This window comes from Dryobates pubescens, chromosome 39 (genome assembly GCF_014839835.1).
Source record: "Dryobates pubescens isolate bDryPub1 chromosome 39, bDryPub1.pri, whole genome shotgun sequence".
In the NCBI taxonomy this organism is placed as follows: Eukaryota; Metazoa; Chordata; class Aves; order Piciformes; family Picidae; genus Dryobates; species Dryobates pubescens.
In genome coordinates, this window is record NC_071650.1 from 1,249,001 (window position 1) to 1,266,075 (window position 17,075).

At 62.2% G+C, this 17,075-nt stretch overlaps 2 protein-coding genes across 2 annotated transcripts in view; both read left to right on the top strand.

Annotated features, from left to right (window-relative positions):
• The first annotated feature begins 3,699 nt into the window (after nt 1-3,699).
• THUMPD2 (THUMP domain containing 2) lies at nt 3,700-12,046 on the top strand. The gene is made up of 8 exons (XM_009901719.2): nt 3,700-4,085; nt 4,976-5,053; nt 6,289-6,341; nt 6,815-6,902; nt 7,993-8,064; nt 9,303-9,417; nt 10,365-10,482; nt 11,674-12,046. Exons 1-8 carry the CDS (start codon nt 3,705-3,707, stop codon nt 12,044-12,046), a joined length of 1,278 nt encoding a protein of 425 aa, XP_009900021.2. The 5' UTR covers nt 3,700-3,704.
• A 3,669-nt stretch (nt 12,047-15,715) lies between these two features.
• The window catches only part of SOS1 (SOS Ras/Rac guanine nucleotide exchange factor 1), a 52,850-nt gene continuing 51,490 nt past the window's right edge, over nt 15,716-17,075 (top strand). The window contains exon 1 of the mRNA XM_054177241.1: nt 15,716-16,182. Within this exon, the coding sequence (XP_054033216.1) occupies nt 16,096-16,182 (87 nt within the window). The 5' untranslated portion in view covers nt 15,716-16,095. The remainder of the gene's footprint in view (nt 16,183-17,075) is intronic.

A 17,075-nucleotide genomic window follows, 5' to 3' on the forward strand; every position in this document is an offset into this window, starting at 1 on the left:
CTTTCCCCCTCGCCTCTTGTGCTTGAGGGGTGGCAGGGGCCAGGAACACACCCACTGTGGTGGTGACTGAGCAGCACACCATCACCTGGGCTGGAAAAGCCTTTCCAGCTCATCCAGCCCAACCAGTTTCTAACCCTGCCAAGGCTGGGGCTAAGCCATGGCCCCCAGCACCACATCTGTGCCTCTCTCAAACACCTCCAGGGATGGGCATTCAACCACCTCCCTGGGCAGCCTCTGCCAGGCTCTTAGAACCTTAGCAGCAGAGAATTTTCTTTCATGCCTAATCCAAACCTCCCCTGGTGCAACTTGAGGCCATTTCTTTTTGTCCTGTTAATAGTTTGTAGGTAGAAGAGACCAACACCCCACTTCCATATAACCTTCTTTTAGGGAGTTGCAGAGAGCAAGGTCTCCTGTCAGACTCTTCTCCAGGCTGAACACCCTCAGCTGCTCCTCCCCAGCCCTCTTCTCCAGACCCTTCCCCAGCTTCCCTGCCCTTCTCTGGACCCTCTCCAGCCCTTCAATGTCCTTCTTGCAGTGAGGGCCCCAAAACTGAGCCCAGGACTCAAGGTGTTGCCTCCCCAGTGCTGAGTACAGGGGCACTATCCCTTCCCTGCTCCTGCTGCCCACACCTCTGCTGCTCCAGGCCAGGATGCAGCTCACAGAATCACAGAGGCTGAATAGATCATCGAGCCCAGCCTCTGACCTAACACCACCACACCGACCAGACCATCTCACCAAGTGCCACATACAATCTCCCCTTAAACACCTCCAGGGATGGTGACTCCACCACCTCCCTGGGCAGTCCACCCCAGTGTCTGATTCTCCTTTGCCTCAGGAAGTGCTTCCTAACCTCCACCCAACCCTCCCCTGGCACAGCTTCAGGTGGAGGGAGGGTCTGCTCTGCTCAGCCCTGCTGAGGCCTCATCTGGAGCATTGTGTCCAGTTCTGGGCTCCCCAGTTCCACAAGCACAGGGAAATACTGGGGAGAGTCTGGCTGAAGGCCACAGAGCTGCTGAGAAGAATGGGACATGTCTCTGGTGAGGAGAGGCTGAGAGCCCTGGGGCTGCTGAGCCTGGAGAGGAGCAGCCTGAGGGGGAGCTCAGCAGTGCTGATCAATAGCTGAAGAGTGAGGGGCAGGAGGCTGGAGCCAGACTGTTCTCAGTGGTGCCCAGGGACAGGGCAAGGGGCAATGGACAGAGACTGGAACCCAGGAGGTGCCACATGAGCAGGAGGAACAAATTCTTCCCTGTGAGGGTGGCAGAGCACTGGGACAGGCTGCCCAGAGAGGCTGTGGAGTCTCCATCTCTGGAGGCTTTCCAGACCCACCTGGCTGTGTTCCTGTGTGACTGACTGCCCTGCTCTGGCAGGGGCTTGGGCTGGGTGAGGTCCCTTCCACCCCCACCACGTAGGAGAGGAGCCGCTGGCCCTCCTGGAGCTTCTCCCTGGGCTGTGGCCGCTGAGTTGCTCGCGGCGGGGATCTATAGATCTTCCTCCCCAGCGGTGTGGCTGCAGACCCCGCTTCTGCGCCCCTCGGCCCCGCCGTGCCCAGCAGCTCGCCCCGGGCACTAGGGCCGCCCGCGCTGCCGGTCCGGGTGGGGGCGGCCCTCGCCTTCCGGCAGGGCAACCAACAACCGTGCTCCGGACGAGCTGTTCCCCGGCTGCCGCCGCCGGCCGCCCGCGCCCGGGGGCAGGAGGCCGTGCCGCGGAGCCGGCCCCGGGGGGGGGGCGGAGCCCTGGGCGGGGGGGCGGAGCCCTGCGGGAGGCGGAGCCCTGCGGGAGGCGGAGCCCTGCGGGAGGCGGAGCCCTGCGGGAGGCGGAGCCCTGCGGGAGGCGGAGCCCTGCGGGAGGCGGAGCCCTGCGGGAGGCGGAGCCATGTGGGAGGAGGGGCCATGTGGGAGGAGGGGCCATGTTGGGGGCGTGGCCCCGCGGGAGGCGTGGCCCGGCGGGAGGCGGGGCTCCGGCGGGGGGCGGTCCAAGATGGCGTCGGGGCGGGAGCGGTTCTTCTGCACGGCGGGGCGCGGGCTGGAGCCTTTCCTCGCGCGGGAGGTGCGGGCGCGGCTCGGAGCCACCGAGGTGAGGGCTGGGCGGGCACCGGTGCGCGCTTGGGCCGGCTCGGCTCGGCCCGGCCCGGCTCGGCTCGGCTCGGCTCGGCTCGGCCCGGCCCGGCCCGGCTCGGCTCGGCTCGGCTCGGCCCGGCCCGGCCCGGCTTAGCCCGGCCCGGCTCGGCGGAGAAGGCGGTGCGCACTCCGGACCGGGCGGGTGCGGCGTGAGGCTGTGCCCGCCGCCTGCGCGGGGCCCCGCGGCTGTGGTGCCGGGGAGGGTCGGGAAGATTCCTCACAGACCGCCCGGTCCCGGCCTGGCCGTGGGCAGGGACAGCCAACAGTCGGTCACCCCTGTCCCCTCCCCAGAAACCGGGGGGCGAGGTCTGCGGGGCCCTCCTGCCGGCCGAGGGGTGAGCGGCGGCTGGAGGTGAGCCGGGGGGGGCCAGGTGGCCAAAGAAGACACCAGCTGCCTGGCCTGCATCAGCAGTAGTGTGGCCAGCAGTGGCAGGGCAGGGGTTGACCTGCTGCCCTCAGCTGGGGGTGTTCAGCGTGGAGAAGAGGAGGCTGGAGCCGGGTGGGGGTTGGGCTCTGCTCCCTAGGAACAAGTGACAGGAGGAGAAAAAACGGCCTCAAGTTGTCCCAGGGGAGGTTCAGGTTGGTTATGAGAAGAAACTTGTCGCCTGATAGGGGTCTCAAAGCCTGGCAGAGGCTGCCCAGGGAGGTGGTTGAATGCCCATCCCTGGAGGTGTTTGAGAGAGGCAGAGCTGTGGTGCTGAGGGCCAGGGCTCAGCCCCAGCCTTGGCAGAGCTAGAGAGTGGCAGGACTGGAGGATCTGAGAGGACTCTTCCAATTGAAACAATCTTACGTTTCTACCAGTGTGTGGTTCTAAGTGCTCACTCAAAATCCCTTCCCATTTCGGTTTGACTCCTGTGGGGATCTTTGTTGTTGTTTTCATCCCCTGCCCCCAGGTGGACTATGTCTCAGGAAAGGTCTTCTTCAGCACGGAGGCAGAGCCGGGCGAGCTGCGGAAGCTGAAGTCTGGAGAGCGACTCTTCCTGCTGCTCAAGAGGCTGCCCCCGCTAGCAGTGTCCAGAGGCAAAGGTATGGCCACTGCCTCCCTCCTCCCCTGGGTTCATCCAGCCCTCTGCTTTGTCCCCCCACAAATGGGAAGCCCCAGTTCAAGGCCAGTTTGTAAAAGCAGTATGTGGTTGAGTCCTTTTCTGAGTGCCAGCTTGGGCTGCTGGGTTCACGTGGCAAGGCTGTGGTAACAGAGGGGGGCTGCAGCGGTGTCCCCTGTGAGAAGGTTCCTAGAGTGGGTTGGGTTGGGGAGGACCTTAAGGATCACCTGATGCCCATGGGCAGGGGCACCTTCCACAAGGCCAGGCTGCTCATGGCCTCAGGCTGCACCAGGGGAGGTTGGGGCTGGACTTGAGGAAAGATGCTTCGCTGCAAGAGAGCTCAGGCACTGGCAGGGAGCTGCTGGAGTCACCATCCAGGCTGGAGGGGTTTAAAGGGCCTTCAGATGGGGTGCCTGGGGATGTGGTTTAGTGGTGCACTTGGCAGAGCAGGGCCAGGGCTTGCACCTGGTGATCTCAGGCTGTAGGGCAAGGAGGGGCTGAGGCTGAGCTGCTTATCCTGAGACTGCTTTTTGTTGCAGGGAGAATGCTGCATGAGATGAGGAGCCTTGTCCTGGAGGAGCCAGAGTCTTGGCTGGATGTTCTCTCTGCCTGGAGAAACCTGGGTGGGGGCAAAGGGCAAAGAGATGGAGCCTGTGAAGAAGCCAAAGTGCCTCTGAAGAGGAAAGCAGCAGAAGGGACAAAGGGTGCAGCTAAAAGGCTGAAAGCAGAGCCGGTGTCTGAGGAAGGCCAGGCAGAAGCTGCAGAGAGAGGCAGTGGGGAGGATTGCTGGACTGAAGGCAAGAGCTGCCCAGGAGAGCCTGCCCAGAGCAGTGCCCAGCAGCCTGTGGGGCAGGGGCAGCCCAGCCTGGGGTTCAGAGTTTCCTGTCGCTGCAGCGGAGCCGTGGCCAAAGTGCTTCCTTCCCAGGTGGGCTCCAGGAGCTGTGTCCCGGCAGGAGGCAGCTGAGGCCTGGTTTGTCACTGGAGCTGTGTGCCTGGGGGTGACAGAATGGTCACAGCTGCTGCTCTGTCTTCAGAAAGCAGGCCTTAGACAAGGGGCACCCAAGGGCTGGTGTCCCTTTCTAGGCACTTCTGCTGAGGGTCAGGAATGGGAAGGGGTTGAGGGCAGCTGGGCCTGAGAGGGCTGAGGAGGGCCTGGCTGTTAGCTCACAGCTCCCTAAGGGGTCCTGGCAAAGCCAACGGTGTCCTGGCCTGTATCAGGAAAAGTGATTCCTGCACTCAGCACTGGGGAGGCCACACCTGCAGGGCTGGGCTCAGTTCTGGGGCCCTCACTCCCAGAAGGACATTGAGGAGCTGGAGAGGGTCCAGGGAAGGGCAAGGAAGCTGGGGAAGGGTCTGGAGAAGAGGGCTGGGGAGGAGCAGCTGAGGGAGCTGGGGGTGGTTAGTGTGGAGGAGGCTGAGGGGAGACCTCCTTGCTCTCCACAGCTCCCTGAGAGGAGGCTGGAGCCAGGTGGGGGTTGGACTCTGCTCCCTAGGAACAAGGGACAGGAGGAGAAAATGGCCTTGAGTTGCCCCAGGGGAGGTTCAGGTTGGTTTTTAGAAGAAACTTCCTAGCTGAAAGGGCTCTCAGAGCCTGGCAGAGGCTGCCCAGGGAGGTGGTTGAGTGCCCACCCCTGGAGGGGTTTGAAGGGGCAGAGCTGTGGTGCTGAGGGCCATGGCTTAGCTGCAGCTCTGGCAGAGCTGGGTGATGGTTGGGCTGGAGGAGCTGAGAGTGGGTCTGTGGCTGTGTGATGCTGTTTGTCAGGGCTGTGCTGTGCAGCTGCCTGAGCCCTGCCTGTGGCTGTCCTCTCCCTGCAGGAGCTGGGCAGAGCCCTGGGCACGGCGCTGGGGAAGCAGTTCGGGTGGCGAGCGGATCTGCGGCGCCCCGAGCTCGAGGTACGGGGCTGGGGGTGCCTGGGGCTGCTGCCTGACCTGCAGAGGGACTGCTGAGCAGCTCAGGCATCTCTTAGGGTGCTCTCTGTGAGGCAGGGGGGCACACTTCTGGAAGGATCACCCACATTTGCCTTGCCTTCCCTGGGGGGCTGTGCCCTTCATATGGCACACGGCCGAGCTGCCCCCCAGTGGCACTCCTGGGCCTGTGAGGCTTATGTGGTGTTTGCTGCAGGAGGAGGTAGCTGAGCAGCTTGAGTGCTGCTGTGTGGTGTATAATCTGCTGCTGCTTAGCATGGAAACATCCCCCCCAGGGGCACAAAAAGCACTTCCATGGGTTGCTGTGATGTCAGCTTAACCCCAGGCACAAATCCAGGCTGGGTGCAGAGTGGGTTGAGAGCAGCCCTGAAGAAAGAGGCTTGGGGGGGTTGGGTGCTGAGCAGCTCCCCAGGAGCCAGCAGTGCCCTCCTGCAGCCCAGCAGGCAGCTGTGTGCTGAGCTGCAGCCAAAGGAGTGTGGGCAGCAGGGCAAGAGAGGGGATTCTGCCCCTGGACTCTGCTCTGCTCAGACCTCACCTCCAATCCTGCCTCCAGTTCTGGTGTCCCCAGCAGAAGGACACAGAGCTGCTGGAGTGAGGCCAGAGGAGGCCACAGAGATGAGCCAAGGGCTGGAGCAGCTCTGCTGTGAGCACAGGCTGAGGGAGCTGGGGCTGTGCAGCCTGGAGAGGGGAAGGCTCCAGGGGGACCTCAGAGCTGCCTTGCAATAGCTGAAGGGCCAAGGGGGAATGGTTTGAAGCTGAGGCAGAGCAGGGTCAGGCTGGAGCTGGGGGAGAAGTTCTGCAGTAGGAGGCTGATGAGACTCTGGCACAGGCTGCCCAGGGAGGCTGTGGCTGCCTCCTGCCTGGGGGTGTTGAAGGCCAGGCTGGATGAGGCCTTGAGCAGCCTGGGCTGGTTGAGAGGTGTCCCTGCCCATGGCAGGGGCTTGGAGCAGGTATCTCTGAGGTCCCTTCCAACCTGAGCCATTTTGTGACACCTCCCCTCCCAGCCTGCTGAAGGTGGCAGCCAGGTTGTGCTCTGTGGTTTCCTCCAATGAACTCTCCCTTTTCTCAAGTGCTTGTTGTTTGTTGTTAGGAAAACCAGGGCCAGAAGTTTGTGGCAACATCTCCTGTGCCTAGCTGAAAGGGGCTGAAGCCATTGCTGTGTCAGGCTTCCAGTCTCTGATGGCATTTTTCCCCTCCTGCAGGTCTTTGTCCATCTTAATGACATTCACACTGTGGTGGGGATTCCTCTCTTCAGGTAGGCATTCTCCTCCCTGCATTTATCTTCTGGTTTGGGTGCTCACTGGCCGGCCCTGTGCTCTGTCTGGAGCTCACCTGAGCACCCACAAGCCAGGCTTTGCAGTCAGCTGAGGTTCCACCCCTGGAGACATTCAGCATCAGACCTGACGTGGCCCTGGGCAGCCTGGTCTAGCTGGAGATTCATTGATTCAGAGAATGGGTTGGGTTGGAAGGCACCTCAGAGATCATCCCTGGGCAGGGACACCTCCCAGCAGCCCAGCTTGCCGAGGGCCTCATCCAGCCTGGCCTGGGACACCTCCAGGACCTCTCGGGACGATGTCCCTGCTCACCGCAGCCTGTGGGAGCTGCAGATCAAAGCAGTCTGATGCCTCTCTGGCTGGCTGCAGACCTGCCCAGGCCTTGTGTCCTTTCACCCTGCATGAGCTGTCCTGGGTGGTTGTCCTGTGCCACAGAGTCCTCTGCTCTCCACAGGCTGTCTCTGGCCAGCAGGGAGTACCTCGGCACGGCAGGACTGCGCTCGACGGTGGCCTGGGCCATGGCCTCTCTGGCTGAGATCAGTGTGAGTGAAGGCTGCTGGCCAAGCCCTGCCTGAAGAGGGGACTGCTGCTCCCCACAAGTGGGAGCTCTGAAGAAGGCTGGTGGTTCTTGATGCCCCATTCTCTAATGCCTGTGCCCAGGGTTTGCTTTACCTGTGCTCAGAGTGTGCTGTCCCCTGCTGCTCAGCTGGATGCCTGCTGTCCCCCCAGGTCCTCCTCAGCAGAGGTCTTGCTCCTACTGTCAGTGTCTGTGTGGCAAGATTCCCACTGACCAGAGGATGTTAGGGGTTGGAAGTGACCTCTGAATATCAGCCAGGCCAAGCCCCCTGCCAGAGCAGGGCCATAGAATCCAGCACAGGTCACACAGGAGCACAGCCAGACAGGGCTGGGAAGGCTCCAGAGAAGGAGACTCCACAACCTCTCTGGGCAGCCTGCTCCAGGCCTCTGGGACCCTCACAGGGAAGAAGTTCCTCCTCATGTTGAGGTGGAACCTCCTGGGTTGCAGCTGGGACCTGTTGTGCCTTGTCCTGTCCCTGGGCACCACCAAACAGAGCCTGGAACCTTCCTCCTGACCCCCAGCCCTCAGCTGTTAAGATCAATCCCCAGATCTTTGCCCCAGCTGAGCTTGGTACCAAAGCCTGTCTGCAGTGCCATCCTCATGTGTTGCCCTCAGTGTCACTTCAAGGCAAGATGCATTGTCTCCAGTGAAACTATCACCAGGGGAGCTTCAGGTTGGGCATGAAAAGAAACTTCTTCCCTGAAGGGGTTCAAAGCCTGGCAGAGGCTGCCCAGGGAGGTGGTTGAATGCCCATCCCTGGAGGTGTTTGGAAGAGGCAGAGCTGTGGTGCTGAGGGCCATGGCTCAGCCCCAGCCCTGGCAGAGTGAGAGGATGGTTGGAGTGCATGCTCCAGAAGGCCTTTTCCCACCCCAGTGACTCTGTGCTTCTCTGGTGAAGGCTTGCCCTGGCACTGGCAGGCAAGTGTGGCCTGGGAAGGCAGTGGCTGTACCCTGCACTCCTGGCTGTGTGGAGGTGTCTGGGCATCCCTGGGCAGGCTTTGTCCTGGCAGAGGAGCCCCTCTGGCCTAGGCTGCAGTAACCCCTTTCTTGTTGCAGGCTGGTGCCTGGGTGCTGGATCCCATGTGTGGGCTGGGAACCATCCTGCTGGAAGCTGCCAAAGAGTGGCCTGTGAGTACCACAGGGGCAACAGGCAGCACCTTGGCACCATGGCTGCAACTGCTGCAGCTACACCAGGCCCTGCCTGGGCAGCTGGATCCAGAGGGACCTTTCCAGGCACTTGGTGAAGGTGCTTGAGGACAAACACTCCTCCAGAGGAATGTGGAACCAAGTCCTACAGGCCTGGGTGCTTGGGGCCCAGTTACACTGCAAGGGTTGATTGAGGCAGCCATGGGCTTCAGGAGCAGGTCCAGAGGAGGCCACAAAGATGAGCCAAGGGCTGGAGCAGCTCTGCTGTGAGGAGCTGGGGGTGTTCAGCCTGGAGAGGAGAGGGCTGCAGGGGGACCTCAGAGCTGCCTTGCAATAGCTGAAGGGATCCTGCAGGGAAGATGCAGAGGGACTTCTGCTGAGGGTGGCTGAAGACAGGCCAGGGGGGGAATGGTTTGAAGCTGAGGCAGAGCAGGGTCAGACTGGAGCTGAGGGAGAAGCTCTTCAGTGTGAGGGTGCTGAGACTCTGGCACAGGCTGCCCAGGGAGGCTGTGGCTGCCTCCTGCCTGGGGGTGTTGAAGGCCAGGCTGGATGAGGCCTCAAGCAGCCAAGTCCAGTTGGGAGGTGGCAGAGGGTTGGAGTAGAGGATCTCTGAGGTCCCTTCCAACCTGAGCCATTCTATGACTGCACTTCTAACACTGCTGGAACCCTGGGAAGGGAGGTGGCAGTGTGGCAGTCTCAGCACTGGAAGCAGTGAGGCTGTCTGAAGCCAGCTGGGCTCTTACAGCATAAGCTCAGTGTCTCATGGAATGGGCTGGGTGGGAAGGGATCTCAGGGATCAGCCAGTTCCAACCCTTTGCCCTGGGCACCTGCCACTAGTGCAGGCTGCTCATGGTCTCATCCAGCCTGGCTTTGAACACCCCTGGGCAGCCTGTGCCAGAGTCTCCCCACCCTCACTGCCAAGAATTTCTTCCTCACCTCCACTCTCAATCTGCCCTCCTCAAGCTGCAATCCATTGTCTTTTATCCTATCACTCCCAGCCCTTGTCTAAAGTCTCTCCCCAGCTCTCCTGGAGCCCCTTCAGGTACTGGAAGGCTGCTCTGAGGTCTCCCTGGAGACTTCTGTAGCACTTGCTCCATTCCTCTCTCCTCTGCACATTGCTGGGTGCCATGGTGGGAGGTCTCCAAGCCCCTGTGCAGCAGGGCAGCTCTGAGGAGGCTTTGTTGGCCTGCCAAGTGACCTTGCTCTCTTTCTCTGACCAGGATGCCTGTTACTGGGGTGCAGATATCAGTGACTCTCAGCTGGAGGGTGCAGATGTGAATATCAGGACTGCAGGCTTGGAGGATAAGATTGAGTTACTTAAAGCTTCTGTGAAAGGTATGTCTGTAGGCCTGCCAGGTGTGGCATGTTTGAAGGCAGCATGTGGGGCAATCCCCAGCACAAAGCCAGGCTGGGTGAGGAGGGGCAGGAGAGCAGCCTGCAGGACAAGGCCTTGGGGGTGTCAGTTGGTGACAAAGTCCCCAGGAGCCAGCAGTGGTCACTGGCAGCCCAGCAGGCAGCTGTGTGCTGAGCTGCAGCCAGAGCAGGGAGAGAAGCAGCAGCACAGGGAGGGGATTCTGCCCCTCTGCTCTGCTCAGACCCCACCTGCAGCACTGCCTCCAGTGGGGTCCCCAGCACAAGAGGGACCTGGAGCTGCTGGAGAGGGTCCAGAGAGGCCACAAAGATGCTCAGAGGGCTTTGTGGGGGGGCTCAGAGGCCTGTGGGGACAGGCTGGGAGAGCTGGGGCTGTTCAGCCTGGGGAGGAGAAGGCTCCAGGGAGAGCTCAGAGCTGCAGTTCAGGATCTGCAGGGGAGCTGCAGGCAGGCTGGGCAGGGACTGTTCAGAAGGGCTTGGAGTGCTAGGCCCAGGGGCAAGGGTTTGAAAGTGGAGCAGGGCAGCTTGAGGTTGGCCCTCAGGAGGAAGTTGTGCCCAAGGAGAGTGGGGAGACACTGGCACAGGCTGCCCAGGGCTGGGCTTGAGGCCCCATGCCTGGAGCCCTTGAAGCTGAGCCTGGCTGTGTCCCTGTGCAGCCTGCTCTAGCTGGAGGTGTCCCTGCTGAGTGCAGGGGGTAGCACAGGGTGGCCTTTGGGGTCCCTTCCAACCCAGTGCCATCTGTGACTCTGCAGTTGTCTTCCCAGTCTGCACTGGCTTGGTGGCTCTGAGGTGCTGTTTGTGGGCACCAGTGCAGGAAGAGCTGTGAATGCAGGTGTGGAAGGGCTGGCAGGGAGCTCTGTGGGGGGAGGGGAGGCAGAGCTGCTGCTCACAGACCTGTCCTTGCTCTGCAGCCTTGCCCTGGCCTTCAGAGAGCTTCGACGCTGTGATTTCAGACCTTCCCTTTGGGAAGAAGTTCAAGGTCCCCAAAGACATCCAGTTCCTTCCAGATGCTCTTCAGGAAATGGAAAGGTACCTCTGGCCCTTGATGTGCTTGGGCTCTGCTGTGGCTGCCATGGGGGTTTGCAGTCCCCGGTGCTCAGTCAGTTTCAGGCTGGCTGGGGTGGAGACGCAGCCTGAGCAGGCTGGGGGGGGCTGAGGCCTTTCCACAACCACCCCAGGCAGTGCTACAGCTTTGGGACAGTTTGGCTGGAGAGCAGCCAGGCAGAGGTGGACCTAGGGGGACTGGTTGACAGCAGCTGAACATGAGCCTGCAGTGTGTCCAGGTGGCCAAGAAGGCCAATGGCATCCTGGCCTGGAGCAGGAACAGTGTGGCCAGCAGGAGCAGGGAGGTCATTGTGCCCTGTGCCCAGCACTGGTTAGGCCACACCTTGAGTCCTGTGTCCAGTTCTGGGCCCCTCAGTTTAGGAAGGACATTGAGACACTTGAAGGTGTCCAGAGAAGGGCAACAAGGCTGGGGAGGGGTCTGGAGCACAGCCCTGTGAGGAGAGGCTGAGGGAGCTGGGGGTGTTCAGCCTGGAGAAGAGGAGGCTCAGGGGAGGCCTTCTTGCTCTCTCCAACTCCCTAAAGGGAGGTTGTAGCCAGGTGGGGGTTGGTCTCTTCTCCCAAGCAACCAGCACCAGAACAAGAGGACACAGTCTCAAGCTGTGCCAGGGAAAGTTTAGGCTGGAGGTGAGGAGAAAGTTCTTCCCAGAGAGAGTTGTTAGCCATTGGGATGTGCTGCCCAGGGAGGTGGTGGAGTCCCCATCCCTGGAGGTGTTCAGGAGGGGATTGGATGTGGCACTTGGTGCCATGGTCTAGTCCTGAGGTCTGTGGTGACAGGTTGGGCTTGATGATCCTTGGGGTCTCTTCCAGCCTTGGTGATTCTGTGATCCCCTGTTGAAGCCTTTCCTTGACAATGTGTCCAGTGCCACTAGCTCCTGGGGCTGAGGAGCCCAGCACAGTGCCAAGGCCCAGCACGGGCTCTCCCCCCAGGGGTGGACACCTGTGAGGGGCTTCAGCTGCCAGCAGCAAGAGTGGAACCTTCTTACCTCTCCCCCAGGGGCAGGCAGTGTCACACCTTTGCCTTCCCCCATCACACCTCCCCTGATGGAGGTGGGGGCAGGGGGCTTTGGAGCCCCCAGCACCACTCTGCTGGGTGGGCAGCCGCAGGCACCCCGGGCAGGCCGAGCACCTAACCTTTGTTTGTCGTGCCCCTGGCAGGGTGCTGCGTGTGGGAGGGACTGCAGTGCTGCTGCTGGGCCAGCAGCTCCCTGGCTCCATGCCTGGCCTCAGCAATGCTGCTGCTCAGGACCCCCCCGGTGCCAGCCCCGGCGGCACAGGCGGAGCCGCCACACAAGCCCTGGGCAGCCCTGGGGCATCTTCCTCCTTGCTGGATGGAGCTGAAGAGACCTTCCTGGGCAGCAGCCAGCCCTGCTGTGGGGCCCTGGTGCCAGCTGGTGTCTATGGAGTCAGCCTTGGGAAGACAGAGGCCTTCATGCACAAGTACAGGAAGATCTCCCCCGCGGGCAATCCCCCGCGGCCCTGCACGCTGCCAGGGGCACCTGGCACCCCGAGCAGCCTGGCAGGAACCTGATGAAAGCCAGGCCAGCCCCTGCCATGTGCTGGCTCCCCTCACTCCTTTGGATGTCCTCCAGGGCCACTCTTCTCCCTTGGCTTCAGGAGAGCTGGCAGATGCCTTCTGATGCCTCAGAGGTTCTTCCCACCTTGGCATGAGGCAGTCCTCAGAGGCTGCTTGAGGCAAAGCCTCTCAGCACTGGGAGGGGTTTCTGCAGGAGGGGAGCAGTTCATTTGCAGAGCTGCCAGAACAGATGTGACATGAGCTGCCTGCCAGTGGATCCCTGGGCTTCTGTCCCTTGGCTCTGCTCTGCTCAGACTTCACCTCCAATCCTGCCTTCAGGTCTGGTGTCCCCAGCAGAGGAAGGACACAGAGCTGCTGGAGAGAGGCCAGAGGAGGCCACAAAGATGAGCCAAGGGCTGCTGTGAGCACAGGCTGAGGGAGCTGGGGGTGTTCAACCTGGAGAGAAGGCTCTGGGGAGATCTTAGAGCTGCCTTGCAATAGCTGAAGGGATCCTGCAGGGAGGTTAGAGTGGAGCTGAGGGAGAAGTTCTTTGGTAGGAGGGTGGTGAGACTCGAACAGGTCCTAGCCCCTAACAGGTGGAAGCATGTTGTGATGTGGCTGGGCCAGCCAAGGAGGCAGCAAAGTTTGTCAGGGCAGGGGCTGGGGCTGGGTCTCAGTCCAGACTGAGCTTTCTTACAGAGAATAAAGAAATGCAGATGCTTGCATGTGTTGTTGCAGAAGTACTGCTGGAAGGAACTGCTGGGCAGGGGAACAAACATTGCTTCCCAGGGAACTGCTTTTGAAAGAGGTACAGCACAGAGCCCCAGAGCTGCTGCAGGCAGTGGAACATCTCCCTGTGAGGCCAGGCTGAGGGAGCTCTGGGGCTGGGAGCAGAGGAGCCTGAGGGTGACCTCATTGCTGGTGATCAAGGTGTGCAGGGCAGTGTGGGGAGGATGGAGCCAGGCTCTGCTCAGGGATGTCCAAGGACAGCACAAGGGGCACTGGGGGCAAGCTGCAGCAGAGGAGGTGCCACAGGAGGGAAGAGAAGGGGAAACTTTGTCAGTGTGAGGCTGCTGGAGGCCTGGAGCAGGCTGTCCAGAGAGGTTGTGGAGTCTCCTTCCCTGGAGCCTTTCCAACCCTACCTGGCTGTGTTCCTGTGTGCCCTGCCCTGGGTGCCCCTGCTGTGGCAGGGGGCTTGGGCTGGGTGATCTCTGGAGGTCCCTTCCAGTCTCTACCACTCTGTGGTTCTGTTCTTGTACCTCTCTCCATGCATTGCTGCCTGGCCCTGTCAGAAACAGGATCTGGAAATCTGAAAAAGAGAGGATTCAGCTTCAACCAGCTTCCCACTGCCCCTGAGTGAAACCAAGAGCTGTGCCAGGTGAGGCACATGGCACTGCCTGGCCATTCCTTGTAGCTTTGCCACTGGGACCTTGTGATGGGGCCAGCAATGCTGTGAGCAGCGCTGGGGATGGCTGCAGGGTTTCTTACCCTCCAGGAGGTTCAGCTGCAGCAGCAGTACTGCTGGGTTTTGCAGGACTGTGTGTGGAAAAAAGTGAGGAAAGAGCTGGCAACACCAGGGACCCTGCCACAGCCTCTTGCTTCCCTTCAAGGAAACCCCTCCAGGTTGATACCAAGTAAGAGTTATGGGAAGTTATGTTTCAGGCCTGTGTTACTTACTGAGAGGTGCAGAAGGAGTTGGGGCAGTGGGTCTGGGGAGGGGGACGTGGCCTCTGCTGGGCTCTCAGGTCCTCAGTGTGGATAGGAATGCAGGAGTCACTGTCTGCTCAGCACCATCCTCTGCAGTACATCTGTATTCCTGTTGCTAAGATGTCTTCTTCCCTTCCTGGGTGCAGGTTTTCCCTTGAGAGCTATTTTAAACCCAAACTGTTCCAGTTCAGGTCCCCCCTGTGGTGTTCAGCCCAGCACCCACTCCGAAGCAGTGTCTTGCAGGCTGCAGCAGGAGTGCATTGTCAGCTCCCAGGAGTCCCTCCTGCTAGTGCCTCCTCATGTTCCCCACAGCAGCTGCTGGGTGTAAAGGCCTTCTGCCACTCTGTGGGAGACCTCTTGCTCAGACAGCCCTTGGGACAATAAAGTTAAGGGCTGCTATGACCCTGTGTTTCATCCTCCTCTCCTTTCTCTAGCAGCACTCAGGGAGCCCAAATGTCCCCATGCCACCCACAGACATGGTACACCCACAGCAGTCAGGGCTGTGGCCTTTGCTTCCTGCTCCTGAGGGCAACAGGAATCTCTTCATTTCTCAGCACAAAGGCATTGCACTGCCTGCTCCCCTGCACCTCCCTGTGCTGTGGAGCTGCTTCTGCTCCCCTCTGATTCAACTTGTCTGTCAGTGTGTCCCTCTGAAAGCAGCCCAGGGCTTTCAACACTGAGCTCTTCCCTGCAAGAGCTTGTGCTGCAGTGAGCACCCAGATAGCTGCAGCCCTTCTTCCAGGCCTCCAGACACCTCCTCTTTGGAGCTGTGCCCATCCACGTGTGGCAGCTTCCAGCACCTCTGCCTGCCTGTGCCCTCTGTCACGGATGGGATGGAAAGACAGAGGCCATCCTGCTGGATTGTGCTGTGCACCCAAGGGGCTTTTCCCATCCCACTGCTGTGAACAGGCTCATGGAATGGGTTGGGTTGGAAGGGATCACCCAGTTCCAACCCCCTGCCATGGGCAGGGACACCTCTCACCAGCCCAGCTTGCTCAAGGCCTCATCCAGCCTGGCCTTGGACACCTCCAGGCAGGAGGCAGCCACAGCCTCCCTGGGCAGCCTGTGCCAGAGTCTCCCTGCCCTCACTGCCAAGAATTTCTTCCTCCTCTCCACTCTCAATCTGCCCTCCTCGAGCTGCAATCCTTGTGAAACCTGCTGCTGTACAGGGTGCCATTGTGGCTGTGGTGCTGAGGGCCACTGCCTAGCACCGCCCTGGCAGAGTTAGGCAACGCTTGGAGCCGATGTTGCTGAAGGCCTTGCCCGAGGGAAGCACTCCTGCCATGCTGTGCCCACACGGGCTGGGGGATGTGCCAGCAGCGGCCTGGGGGCGCTCGGTGCGGAGAGCCTGACAGGAGACCTTGCTGTCTACAACCCCCTAAAAGGCAGCGAGAGGGAGGTGGGGGTTGGTCTCTTCTGCCAAGAAAACAGTGGCAGGACGAAAAGAAATGGCCTCAGCTTGCACCAGGGGAGATTTGGATTGGGCACGGAAGAAAATTCTCCACTGATAAGGTGGTCAAAGCCTGGCAGAGGCTGCCCGGGGAGGTGTTTGAAAGAGGCAGAGATGCGGTGCTGGGGGCCGTGGCTTAGCCCCAGCCTTGGCAGGGCTTTTCCCGCCTCCCGTGCTTCCCGCGGCACAAAGCCGCCTTAGACGGGGCGGAGCCGCCCCGTGCCGCCCCGGCACAAGGCCGCAGCTCCTGCGCGCGGCCGCCGCCGCCGGCTGGCGCCGCTCCCGAGGCGGAGGAGCCAAGAGCCCTGCCACAAGGCGCAGGCGCGGCCGGCGCCGCGGGGCGGGAGGGCGCAGGCGCGGCCGGCGCCGCGGGGCGGGAGGGCGCAGGCGCGGCCGGCGCCGCGGGGCGGGAGGGCGCAGGCGCGGCCGGCGCCGCGGGGCGGGAGGGCGCAGGCGCGGCCGGCGCCGCGGGGCGGGAGGGCGCAGGCGCGGCCGGCGCCGCGGGGCGGGAGGGCGCAGGCGCGCGCGGGCCGTGCGGGCGAGGACGGGCGTCTGGGGAGCGGGGAGGAGGCGGCGGCGGCGCTCGCGCTCCAGGTCCTGGCCCCGCCCCTGGCGGCCCCGCGCGCCCCGTGACCCCGCCGCGCACTCCCTCCCGCCGGCCCCCGCCGCCGCCCCCGCGGCGACCACCGAGAGCCGGGGGCGGGGAATGCGGCAGCCGCCGCCGCCTCCCCCCGCCTCTGCGGGCCTGCCGCCGACGGTGGTGGCGGCGGGCGGCCGCCGGGCCTCCTGCTGAGGGGCCGCCGAGCTCTGCCGCGGCGGCCTGCTCGGGGCGCTCGGCCCGGCCTGCCCCGGTTCGCCACGCCCGCCTCTCCCCCCCTCGCCCGAGCGGGCCGGGCTGGCAGGCACCATGCAGGCGCAGCCGCTGCTCTACGAGTTCTTCAGCGAGGAGAACGCGCCCAAGTGGCGGGGGCTGCTGGTGCCGGCCCTCAAGAAGGTGAGGGCGAGCGGGGCCTCCCGTCCCGTGGGGCAGGGCTGCGGGAGCGGCGGTGACTCGGGGCCCGGCGCGGTAGCCTGGCCTCTGCGCGCAGTGGGCCGCGGCCGGCGCCGCGCCTCGGCTGAGCGGGGCCGGCCGGCGCTCCCCGCGCTCCGGAAGCGACTTTAAAGGCCTGGGTTCGCTTCTGCCGTTGCCGCCGTGCCGGAGCGATGCTGTGACAGATGGAGCTCTGCGGATAACAGCGGGGCGGTGGGCACGCGGGTCCTGCCGGCCCTTCCTTCGCCGAGAAGGAAGCAAGAAGCGGTGCCGCTGGGCTCCCCGAGCGCTCCTGGAGGGACGCGGCCGGGGGAACAGCTATGGCGAGGAGCTGCGGGTAGAGTTTTGAGTCACTGGTGTTCGGGCTTCACGACTTCTAGTTCAGTTTCTCCCAGTTTAAATACCTTTTTTTTTGCTCAGAAAGTGCCATTGGCACAAACCAGCGAGTCTTGCTCCCTCAGGGTTGTGAGGCTTGTGCCTGGGGTGTGGACAGAAGGTCTTTGGAGGAGAGGGGGGAAAGCGGTAAGGTTGCCTCTTGAGCTGCAGAAGGCTTCAGAAGCAGGAGGCCTCTGACAGCGTTGTGAGAGCTGCCTGCAGATTGCAGCACCTGACCCTTGAGTCGTGCTGCGCCGCGGCGCTTTGAGCCTGCTCAGCGATTACCTGCAGCTTGTGCCTGGAAGCTGCGCTCCCGGGGCTGGCTGAGCTGCTGCGTCTGGGGAGCCTCAGGTGTTGTGGCTGTGCGAAGTTCAGTGTTTCTTCCTGCTTTCCCCTGGCCGCGTATCGCCTCGCTCTTCTGAGCATGCTCTCTCTGAGGTCTCCAGCACTGGTGTGGTTTCATCCAGTTCTTGGAAGTGCTC

Coding starts and splice junctions, on each gene's coding strand:
- THUMPD2 (XM_009901719.2), top strand. CDS start 3,705: ATGCTGCATGAGATGAGGAGCCTTGTCCTGGAGGAGCCAGAGTCTTGG. Junction 5,054..6,288: donor TGCGGCGCCCCGAGCTCGAG/GTACGGGGCTGG, acceptor CCCCTCCTGCAG/GTCTTTGTCCATCTTAATGA. Junction 10,483..11,673: donor GCTCTTCAGGAAATGGAAAG/GTACCTCTGGCC, acceptor TGCCCCTGGCAG/GGTGCTGCGTGTGGGAGGGA.